The following is a 12500-nucleotide window of genomic DNA, read 5'->3' as shown; positions in this document are numbered from 1 at the left end:
TGTGGTCTAGTAGTATGACACTCGCTTTCGGATCCTGGGTTCGAGCCTCGCTAGGCGCATAGTTGAGTCCTTGAAGCAGGCTCTTTACTCTCATTGTGATCAGGTGTGATACGAGAACCTGACCGTTAACAGCGTTGTCTCTGTCCGTAAAAAAATCTAATATCGCCTTACAGGCGTTATGTCCCGTCCTAAATATTAAATGTTGCTGTTGGCCAGGGACCTCTTGTAAAGCGATTTCAGCACGCTAAGTGGATATTGCTCTATATAAAAGCTCATTAAAAACATATTCTCACAACAAAAATAAAAGAAACAAAACAAAAAACTTATCATTAACATCTTGAGTCTGATTTAAGATCAATGGGTAAGCGTGTTTTTTTTTTTTTTTTGTTTCAACCGACGTACACATAATTTGCAGGTCTGATAACCCAATTCCTTTTAGGCTCATTTCATTGTTGTAATAAAAATTAAATCTTTAAAAAAATGACGTAAAATATTGTCCTAACAACATGGTATTACATCTCAATGTTATCATCTTGATTACAGCGCACTGTTATGAATTGCAGATTTGATGGGATAAAATCGTCTCTGTGATAACAGTAATCTTTATTATAGGGGTAAGACCTCTGACTCCAGTGTAATGACAGGGGATTTAATTTTCCACAGATCAAACCAAAGAGAAAGAGAACACATTTAATAAGATACATTGAACACAGCCACTTCTAATTAGAAGACTTGGAATTAGAATTTTCCCTTTTGATCTTCTTTTTTATTTCTGTGCAGCAATTGGATTCAATAGTTTGGTCACGTCGCCCAGCAACGGCGGCCATAGCGGTTCTTTTTATTCTTCATGCTGGCTAGAACTTTTCATATGTCTTGTGATCAGAATGTGTAAAAGTCAAAACATGATCAGATTTATGTTTTTTCTTCCTCTGGATACGCTTTTATGCTCGTCGGAGAAATATTTCAAAAGGGCGTCCGGTATTGTTCAGATAGTTTAGAACCAGTTACTAAGATACCATGCGTCATTACGAGGGAAGTGACGTTACGACTGTTGAAGCGTATTCAAGAAGAAGAATACGAAGAAAATGGAGGAGGCGGATTATGGGTAGGGCGGGCGGCGTGTACAATATAATATGCAGTTAATATTTAAATGATCTTTTAGGCCTATTGTTTAAATTTTGATTTTGATTATGTTTGAAACGAAATCAACTTGAAACAGCAAACAACAACCGCCTTCTCCATTCACGATAATGATATTATCATCTCATCATCACTGTAATAATGATTTTTAAAAATCAATGTTTTTGCGAAACAAGAATTAAAAAAAAAGCAAACCCCAAAACTATTGGCTTTATTCATTCATTGATCGAAATAAGACACGCTCTTCAAACATGTCGGGTACAAATTCTCACTTCCTGTTCCACGCAATTATCTTCCTTCTTCGACAAAACAGTAATTCCTCTTCACTCAACTTGTCCACTTGTATTTTATATGGCTTGTCAACTCATTTACACCAAGTAGGGGAGAGAACAAGACGACAAGACCAGGAGTAGAAAACGTCGGAATGGATTAAACCAGTGCTTTTCAACCTTGTGTATTGTACACCCTATGGTGTCACCAGTTATTTTCAGGTTGTACAACTTTGATAGGGTGTTCTGGAGGTGCACAACAAATCGGCATAGAACAATACCGATGCTCTGCGTTTAGGTAAAATACTCAAAATTTTACATGTCATCACTATACCAACGCTATAGCTACTCTTCACCATCAACTTCTTATAGTTGGTGAACGGACATATTATGTGATGGAGTGGATTTTGATACCGTATTATTATACATATATATATATATATATATATATATATATATATATATATATATATATATATATATATATATATATATATATATATATATTTAGCCCACGATGCATTTATTGCCATTAAGATCGATTCAATTTTATGAGACGTCTGGGGTTTACACGTTTTGTAAGTAAAAGTTTGAGAGTGTGTACGGTTTCAAACTTGGTTGACAAGCACTGGGTTAGAGGGAAGAGAGAGAGAGAGAGAGAGAGAGAGAGAGAGAGAGAGAGAGAGAGAGAGAGAGAGATGGAGAGACAGAGAGACAGAGAGAGTGTGTGTGATAGGGAGTGTGTGTGTGAGAGAGAGACACAGAGAGAGACAGGAAGAGAGAGAGGATACACTGAGAGAGTGTGTGTATGAGAGTGAGAAAGAGAGAGAGAGAGAAAGAGAGAGAGATAGGAGGGTGGGGGGGGGGGTAGGTGGGGGGGCTTAAAAATAATATTTCCCATTAATTTCAGTTTCGTTTGAAGTACTACTTCAAATACTTCAACTTTCTAGACCAGTTTCAGCTCAAGGGCCATAACTCCGGGAAATAGAAATTAAATTGTGAAGAGTAAAAAGCTCTTATCATGAAATGTGACCAACCGTCGAAAAATGGTGAGATTTAGATGGTTAAAATTTATTTCATAGTCAACCATACGAGATGTTGATTGAGATGGATACATTGTAGTTTTTTAATGTATGAAAGACCAGAATTTCATGTTTTAAAGTCATCTTTCGACACTGACTCAATCCGACTTATTACCGTTTTGAGTCAACTGTTCACATATTTCTGGATCAGTATCGTATCAAAGGTCTAAACAAAGGAAATTGAATTTAAATCCTGAAAAAAACCCGGTTTTTATAATATTGATCAAATCTTTTTAAAAACATGTTTATTGTATTGTCAGGGAAAAAATTACCTTCGGCCTGACGCGTTTGATGAGTATAAATAGTATGCCCTTGGCTAAGAAGCTCACAATATTGTCATCCGGAAGTATAACGGACCAACACAGAAAACTATGTGTAACCTTGAACGTTTATATTCTGGATAATACAGTTTAGTGAGAATTACTCAAAAACGCGGATGGCAAAAAGCAATAACAAAGACCTGAGTGACGTCAATTTCGTACTATTATAACGTGACAGTGTTATTTGAAATTTTAAAGGTGAAAACAAACCACCTCTTCCTCCTTTCCCTCTTCCTTGTTCTCCTCCCGGTCCTAGTCCTCCTCCTCCTCCTCCTCCTCCACCACCACTACCCCCTCCTCCTCCTCCTCCACCACCACCACCTCCTCCTCTTCCTACTCCTTTCTCGTGACCTTCTCATCCTATTCTTATTCTTTTCCATTTTCTTATTCTGTTACTACTAAATTCTATACTTTAATTCAATTCCTTTACAAAAAATCATCCTGTCTCTTCCCGCTTTGTCCCCGCCCGCCACTGCAAATTAACCGCCATTATCGAAATAAGGAAGCTGTGTCGCAATGCTTTTATCGTATTTCCGGTCAATCCGAGCCCTTGTCTGTGATAGCACTGAAGAGTTTTTTTCCGCTTGGTGTCACAAGGACAAACTGAATTAAACAATCTTCTTTTATTTTTTATTTTTTTTACTTTTTCCTGTGTCTGTCTGTAACTTGGTGGTCTTGAGGGATGTCACTCGCCTTGGGACCTGTAGGTAGGTAGATACCTGGTTCGAGTCCTATTTGATTTGTGGGTTAACAAAACAGTACTTTACCATGCTTACTTTTATTTTGTTTTGTTTTTATAAAGCGCAATATCCACTAAACGTGCTCAAAACGCTTTACAAGGGATCCCCAGCCAACTGCAACACTTAAAATGTAGAACGAGACATGACCCAGCTGGGCATTATTACAATTTTTTTTGTTAACGGCCAGGTACATCTTACACCTGAGTACAGTGAGAGAATGTGAGTAAAGAGTCTTTTCCAAGGACTCACCTATGCTCCGAGCGAGGATCGAACCCAGAACCTTCCGATCCGAAAGCGAGTATCACACCACTAGACCACATGTGCTTTATCCTCTGAATCATCGGCATGAGAACTTAGTCTGAACCCCCCCCCCCCCCCCCCCCCAAGGAAGGCTACACCCTGCGGATTCCCATACGGTCAGTCTGGAGTAAATCAATTTATGGCCATATAAAACAACCCCTGTCCACTTACTACACAATTGCTATGCTTTGACTAATTGCCTATTCTAGATTTTAGCCAGAAAATAACAACAAAACAATTTCTAATTTAAATATCGATCGATTTAGATGACCCCTGACCTGTCCAAAAAATCTCAAACATCAAACTTGAACGAAGCCTCGGGTTTGAGACTTATTGCCAAGTTTGGCTCATTTTAATCAATCTAAACAATTTAGAATAAATTTTATTGCCAAAGTGAAAACAAAAACAAACAAAAACCCAACCCAAATTGTTTTGTGAGAATTTGGCAATGCACTCAATGGCCACCCATTGTAGGGTCATAATTTGCATGAGACTCTTTGGAGGGATGATTTCCATTATACGACATCATGCACAGCAATCAATATGGACTCAAACTGCATTTACCATGTTAACCGCCGTAATCTCGAAAAACTAGCATTTTAAAAAATTGGCCAGAAAAAATCGTTCTTCAAATATCCATGGGCTTAAATGACCCTCACCTTGGCAAAACAACTTTCAAAACTGTGACTTCGCAAAATCCCAGGTTTGAGAGTTTTTGCTAAGATAAGGGCCATTGTATTCAATCGGTATTTGAAGGTCGAGTTTTCTGGCCAAATTTTTAAATAAATATGAGTCGTTCCATCCAGAGTAGGGCAGTCAACTGGATAAAGGAACGATTACGATTCTGGACAATAATCGATACGTTATGAAGTAAAACTGCAAATAATATACATTATTATTGGTATGGTGGAAACTGACCTCTCTCTCTCCTCCTCCTCTTCCTCTCTCTCTCCCACTCTCTCTCTCTCTCACTCTCCCCCCCCTCTCTCTCTCTCTCTCTCTCTCTCTCTCTCTCTCTCTCTTTCTCTCTCTGCTCACTGCATTACTTCTATTTAGGATCGAAAACGGTCAAAGGTCCTTAAGGACGATGAATATCTGAACACTGAACGGACATTGACTGAATAATTACACAATTGACCCCCCCCCCCCCCTTCTTCCCTCTCCTTTTCCTAAAAAGAAAAAAAAATCCAACAAACAACAGACATACGAATATAACGCGGAAGAACCAGGTTTGAGAGTTTTTAACTCGATGAGGGTCTTTTAAATCGATCTATGTTTCGAAGGACGAGTTTCCTGACCAAATTTTCAAATCCAAGTTTTTCAAGAGTACTGGCAGTTAACTGGATAACTAGTTGACAATACTAAATGACCATCGGCACGTTTTACTCTAGCCCCAAAGAGAACAATGAGAGCTAATCGAATGTCGGCGATGCCATGCATGCATGCAGTTGGTATGGGCAATGATGCTAATTCTAATAATAGAGGGTGACGTAATGACAATTTCACAAGGGGCCACGGCTCATTGGTTACATGCAGCACGCCTAGTGATGGATGCAAAATTATTATTGTCCTCGTTATGAAATACTTCATTCTCCCGTTGATAATGAATCGTTCTGTCACTGATGATGATTCGAATGAACGCTTTGCAGGCCTTTATGTTGTTACATGGAGATCATGTCGCGAGATAATGGTTTTCTATTGTATTTATCTGGTCACCGTTTGCCAGACTGATTCAAATCTTCTATGCTTTGTGCCTTTCATCACAAGCTCAATGAGTCCCTTTAAATCTTCAACGTCGATATTTAACATCGCTCTTTCCATGACAATGGAGCGGCTGTTTTTAGTTTAAAAATCAAAAAGAAAAAAAAACATAACCCCCCCCCCCCCAAAAAAAAAAACAAAACAAAAAACAAAACAAAACAACAAAACCCAAAAACAAAACAAAACTACACTAGAACGATACAAGTATTGAAAAAAAAAGCAACCAAATAACCGATGCTAAATAATATTTGTGACCGATCGTTTCAAAAGGGGGTTCTGTATGGATGAGCACGAAGATTATAATTTAATTCTGAGCTCAATCAATAAAAATTAAATGAAATGCCTCATTGAGGAAAGTGAGTTTTATTTATTTAAAATCAAATAAACTGATATTACCTACGTCCACAGCTGCCAGCACTACTTGAAATGTCCGAGGGAATACAAAGGGAAAATTAACTATAAACAGCTTTACAAATAAACAATTTGCTCTCAGCGTGGTCCAAAAATGCTCTAAAGTCCAGAATATAGTGTTCTAAGGAGCTAAACCTCACTTTTCAACAAGATTTATTTAGTCAAAGAGATCTATGCAGCTCTGTAGTTGGAGACAGAAAAGATCGTATTTCTACGAATTTTTCGTAGTACTAGGAAGGTCTGCCGAAGTCTGACCATCTTGACATTTAACTCAATCTCCTTCACTACGTTCACTCTGATTAATACCAAATTGACGCGGCACGTCGCATTAAAAAAACAAAACAAAACAAAACAAAACAGTTTAACAAAGTTTGTTTTTTGTTTTGTTTTTTTTCCCCTCAAAAGTCATCCTTAACCATTAAAATCAACACCAAGACTAACAGGCAGTTAGTGTGGAATGAAATACCGTCGATATACGACTAAAAGCTAAGCATTATCAAGTCCCTCTCCCCTCTTCTTCCTTTTTGGATTTGCTTTCTTTTATGGATCAGACAGCTTAGATAGGTCCGGTCTCCAGACAAAGATCTTATAATCGATATACCAATTCTCTTCCACCGGGGTCTCGGCCGCGATGGAGTCATAATATGTACTGATATATATATATATATATATATATATATATATATATATATAATATATATATATATATATATATATATATGTATTAATACCGGATAGGGAGACTTTTGGTACCCCTATTAGTTCATTTTACAGTACTTTACCAATAGGGAGACCAAAATCCGGTCCCCCTATTGATTTGACCTCTAGCACATTCACTTTTCTATTTTTAGTTTAAGGTTGTCAACCCAACCGTCAAGGATATATAATTGTAAATCATAGTATTGAAGTTATTTGTTAAACACCACAGTAAGAAGAGTTATGCCTAAATTTTCACGTTGGTCAATAAGGTGACCGCCTGAAAAAAGTACAATAGGGGTACCAGTGTTTTCATCGATATATTTCAATAGTGAGGCAATATATCTTTCCGAAATTTTCTCTAAAATTCTAGAGCATTATATGGATTTTTATAGTAATGAAAACCTAATATAAAATTGTGTGAAAGTTGATGAACTGAGGAATGAACAAGATATACGAATTATAATCTATTTTTAGAAACAGATTTATCGAATCTTGGTCCGGATTCTTATCTTGGTGACAAGAGACAAGCAAACATAGTAACTCTTTTTTTCGTGAAACGTATGTTTAGTCAATTTCGCGCATAAAGAGGCACTCGGCACTCACTCACTCTGCAAGTCGGTAGTAGGTGGTTATCAGTTATCAGCTCGGCCTTTAGTTCTTAGTCAAACGCTTCATCAAACCCATTATTGAGGAGCATGTTGATGCCTGATGCCAGTTGAAGCCATCTCGACGTCGTGAAATGGAGCATCTTCTGTCATAGCAGTAGAATCGTCAGATGCCGCATTTAAATCCTCCATTCCAGGCGTTGCTGTTGCCATATCGATCTTCGAAATGATTTGGTCTAGACGTCAAGTTGACTCGTTCTATGTCTGAAGAGATTTTAAAGTGCAATACCTAACATTATAACTTGATCTACAAAAGAGTCTTTTTAAATGAACCGCTGTGTTTCTATATTTTTCAAGAACCAAGGATATCTGATAACCACTGACTACTGACTTACAAAGAGAGTGGCCGACGGACGTCCTCTCTATAGCCGCAAGTATTTTTTCGTCACTTGCTGAGTTCCAAACTAGACGTCTATGGCATCGTGGGGTAAATTGATGCTGGAGGCATCATTGAAGAGACACCGAGATAATTATAATGGTAAGTTATTGGCCATTCTTATTACATCACAGTTGATTTAAGATTTTCAATAGGGTAGACATCACACACCGATTGATGATTGTCACTTGTCAGTCAGTCATTTGGAAGTGGAGTCAGATAATTCGGGAACTTCTGTAGACTGTAGATTCACACTAGTGAGTAAGATCTGTCGTTTACTACTAATACTACTACTACTACCACTACTACTTTAGTTTTAGCGCTATCCAACTCAACACTTCTCGTGTTTATTTTATTTTGGCAAAACTAGAATGGATTTTTGAAAAGAATATAAAATAATTTAAACTTAAACCTGTCTTTGCATCTTGCTTTATGCATACAGTATGCCATATCACAGCCATCACAAAATCATAGTTTAATGTTGAGAATATGCTATTTCTTTTGTAACTTCAGATCAGAGAGATTTGAGCTTTAAAAATCCTGAAAAATGTCTTGCTGTCAATCCAGACAACCCTTTTGATGTGATCTATGATGTTAATGGTAAGAATGTAATTTGATGAGGAAATGAATAACATTGAGGTACACATAGTTTGCTTTTTTTTTTTTTTTTTTTTTTTGAGTCATGATGTGTAATACTATTACAGTCCACTCCGGATAATTGCAACTCATTTAATCGCAACTTTCGGTTAATCACAATATTTCCTAAGCAATGGAAATAATTCTATATAAAAGTCACTGGTTAATTGCAACAAACTTCGGTTTTTTAAAAAGTGGTAAATTCAAGAAATCAAACAGTATATCATGATTAAATTTCATCATGGATGAAATCGTGACAGGTTGAAGAATCGAGAGTGAGCAGGATGTAATGCTACAGTAGTGTGTCACCACTCTGTTAGAGTCGAAAGAGGGCGGGGCTCTGCAGTATGGGTTTGTGACGTCATCGGTGGCCATTAAATAGAAGAGGGGTGGGGCTGGTCATAATCTTGACAACAGGTTATAAATGACAGTTATAAAGAGAGACTGAGCGATATCCTTTATTTTAGGATTAACAACTGTGCATTGTGACCAATGAGTTTGGTGAGAGCTTATTGTCTCTCATTAAGGCTAATCTCTTTAACTCTGACAAATGTTGAATTGTTGAGAAAAAAGATTGAAACTTCTTCCAATCTGAATAAGATATCGGCTTGCTTCATAGCTGCTTTTGGTTGACAAATCTACACGGGGCTGCCATATGGTTTTTGTTTCAATCAAATTGCTCTATATGTGGTTGACTAAGAATATTATTTACTGGTTTGAGTTGACAATAAATGTGTAAAATGTTGAAATAGTGGACAGGAAACTGAATTTCGGTTAATCCCAACATTTTCGATGATCCCAAGGTATTGCGATTATCCTAAGTGGACTGTACCTGAATCTTGAACGAAAAACTATCATATGGATATGATTATAGACAGATTGGTTTCTGGAATTATATTTCCGTCCTCCCTTGCCAACTCTGACGTTCTTGAAATTTAAAAGAAAATAGCCAGAAGGTTTCGGACTTAATTTTCTTTTTTTTCCAAAGGACAATAGTCATAAGGTAAATAATTTTTAAAAAATCCTTTTACAGCATAAGATGGCATGATTTTTTGTTTAAGAGTTTAGAGAAAAACTTGCACATGATAGTCTTCAGCTTTTTTTGTTGTTTTTATTTTCTATATAGACTCCAACTCAGAGCCTGAAAGTGATGCAGAACAAAGTTCCATATCACATGATTCATTTGTGGTAAGTAATGTACATTAAAATAAAATCATAACATTTGTATAGCGTTTATCCACAGTTGGCACCATGCTCAAAATGCTTCACATCACCATATTTTGTGGTGGACAAAACACATTTGCCACAAAAGATGAGACCTGCAGTCTGTTAGGCGCAATACAATATTTCAGGACAAGGACAACACTGTTTTACACCAGTGAGATCTCCTAGTTTTTTGTTGTTAAAAATTTTTCTTTGCAGTGGACTTCGCCAACAATAACACTATTTTAAACCTTCCTCGTTATATTTTGAAGTGATATTCATTGATGAGCCATTCACATTTGAAGTCGTTTGTTTTTTATTTGACAAAATGTGAAAATGATGCGTTTCCAGGAAAAATTAAAATAGCTTCTGTTGGGATTATACTTTTGATCTCGCATTTTGTCCAAATTCTCTTGCATCGTAATGTTTATCAACTTTTTTTGTTAACTATATTGCAGTTGCAAGGTTAGGAAGTTCATATTGTTGCAATGACAACCGTTTATATGTCCAGAATCGTAGTGATATAAAAAATTGTTTTGTAGTTGTTGGTCCTGGTGTAGGATTTAAAGAGTTGGTTAAAAACGGTTTACTGAAACCCTGGTTGGTGTATCTATATTTATCCAAGCACAGTTGAACATATTAAATACTTAGACAATATGTCTGCCTTTCTCAACTCTTTTTTATTATACTTGCATTATTAACCAGCTAATTGTTTAGTTGGATTATTAAACAATGGCTCTTCATGTTTATTGTCAACATGAATAAATTGATTGATCTGTCATCTTTTCCACAAAATATACAGGGTCCCGATTTTGTTGCTGACTCCGAGTCTGATTCCTCTACGTACTCTGTGAGGTACCCAATGCTGAGTACATCATTGTCTCTGGAACCTAGTGCTCATTCCCCAACTCAGTCAGAGCCTCATCCACAACTATCACAGACTGAACCTCGTTGCCAGTCTGGGACCCAGGTTCAACCCGAATGCTATACACTTGCAAACCAACGTGTTACGTGCAATGGTGAGTCATTTTTTGTCATTCTTCTCCTTTGATATTTGTGGGATCAATTTTAATTTACCCATTCCTTTTAAAAGAAAACTTCCACCCCCTCCATGGTGCTGCATTTGTGTTATTGCATTTTTTTCTGTTTTGGCAGTGCTGCGTCGCAAAATACGCTACCATTTACATAACAAGCACAAATCCAAATTTGATAGGGTGGACATCTTAGAATCTGAAACCCCAATGTGTGAGTGATATCAGTGAAACCAGCCATAAAAATGTTCATGTTTATTTTATTGGGGGTTTTTTTGTCTGTAATAGACTTAAATTGCTTGTATTGTAAGTGTTAAAATGTTTTTTTTGTTACAACCCATCTATATATTAAAACTGTTTCTTTGTATTTCTATGATGCTTAAGGCTTTTTTTCACAGACCAGCTGGAAACTTAACGAGAATCAGAGTAGATAACATTTTTATTAATCTTGCAACCTAAACAGTATATGATGATTGGGAGCATTTAAAGAAAAGCACATTTTCTTTTTAATTTGTCGGTACTAAAATTATACTTTGATAATGTCTGCTGTGCTACAAACCCTTTTGACTTCCAGGTTCAATATTTTTCTTTATTCTAAAATTCTTGGGTGTCCTTTCAATGACAACTGAGATCATTAAAATTCAGCTCACAACATGATGTGTGTAGATTTGATGAAAACATATGTTCGAGTTGAGAAGCAGTGTTCACGAACTTGCTGATCGTTTTTACTAGCATTTATTTTCCTAACTTACCTGTGTCAATTAACAAAGGCAAGACTCAAATATTTTCTATCTGAACAGTGTGTTTGTTATTGAAATATTTCCGGCATATACATGTCATATTTCATTCCCACAAAATATAAATCAGGATTAAGTTGTCTGGGCATCAGCATCGTTCAGGCAGTTGGGGGGAAGTCTTTAAGGAATTAATGAAGCCGATGCTCAACCGGTCTGGAGGACGTTTGATTGATGTCGGCTGTTTGTTCTGCCAGCCGGTGATGTTTTCTCACTCCCTCAATGACAAAGAAAGTCATTGTTATGACTATGAACTATAGTCTATTATTACTTTTGTTACTATATTAATTGTTACTTATTGCCGCTACTGTTATTATTATTATTATTATTATTATTATTATTATTATTATTATTATTATATTATTATTATTATTATTATTATTATTATTATTATGATATTGCCTTCATTGCATTCTATTACTATTATTGATATAATTAATTTCTGATTGTTGTAAATAATTTATGTGAATTGAATTTTGTCGATTGGCCAAGGGCCTACAATAAACTTAAATGAAATGTTAGTCTTTGGATAGGACTTGGGTCTATTCTTGATTGCTTTTCCGCCTGGGTCGAGTGAAACATTTGGAGTAAATTTTGTTGCTCAACGTAAAAAACATGACGCTTACCATTCCGCTGATACTGATCCCTCCAAGGGGTGGTTGGGGAAAAACCTAAAATTCTTTTGACATTCTGTCTGATTTTTCGCTGAAACAACAAAGGACAATCTATGTATTCAGATGAGACTTCAATGTGTTACTATTCCGATTTATGTTCATATTTTGATTATAATGAAGAGGAACCCTGAACCCAGTGAAGTGGGTGGATTGATCTATTTATTTCTATTTCAAAACAAAAATATGGCGTCTTTTCACTGGATTTGTTATGTGGCAGAGGTCTCCACAAATCTAACATACCTCTTCCAAAGGAATAGATGGTAGAAAAGTATATAACAAGAAGGAATTATGACAGTTACTTGTCCAGGCCTTAAATATTTGGAATGCTATTCCTCTCTATCGCTGTCATGTAGCTGATGTGCATACGATCTGTCTATTGATTTATTTTCATAGTTCATA

The 12500-nt window shown here is 36.4% G+C and overlaps 1 protein-coding gene and 1 long non-coding RNA gene across 2 annotated transcripts in view; both read left to right on the top strand.

Annotated features, from left to right (window-relative positions):
* Positions 1-6090, top strand: part of LOC144966885 (uncharacterized) — a 13060-nt gene extending 6970 nt beyond the window's left edge. The window contains exons 5-6 of the mRNA XM_078903590.1: positions 1522-1661; positions 6021-6090. Of these exons, the coding sequence (XP_078759716.1) occupies positions 1522-1661; positions 6021-6090 (210 nt within the window). The remainder of the gene's footprint in view (positions 1-1521; positions 1662-6020) is intronic.
* Positions 6091-8227: 2137 nt separating this feature from the next.
* On the top strand, positions 8228-10521 carry LOC144967495 (uncharacterized). Its single transcript, XR_013644400.1, has 3 exons — positions 8228-8363; positions 9526-9587; positions 10405-10521. It is a non-coding gene; the product is annotated as an uncharacterized LOC144967495 (long non-coding RNA).
* The last annotated feature ends 1979 nt before the right edge of the window (positions 10522-12500 follow it).

Source organism: Berghia stephanieae, chromosome 3 (genome assembly GCF_034508935.2).
Source record: "Berghia stephanieae isolate SIO BIC M18660-M18661 chromosome 3, UCSD_Bste_1.3, whole genome shotgun sequence".
NCBI lineage: Eukaryota > Metazoa > Mollusca > Gastropoda > Nudibranchia > Aeolidiidae > Berghia > Berghia stephanieae.
Note: the sequence above shows the minus strand (reverse complement) of the source record. Positions and strands in the feature narration are given on the sequence as shown.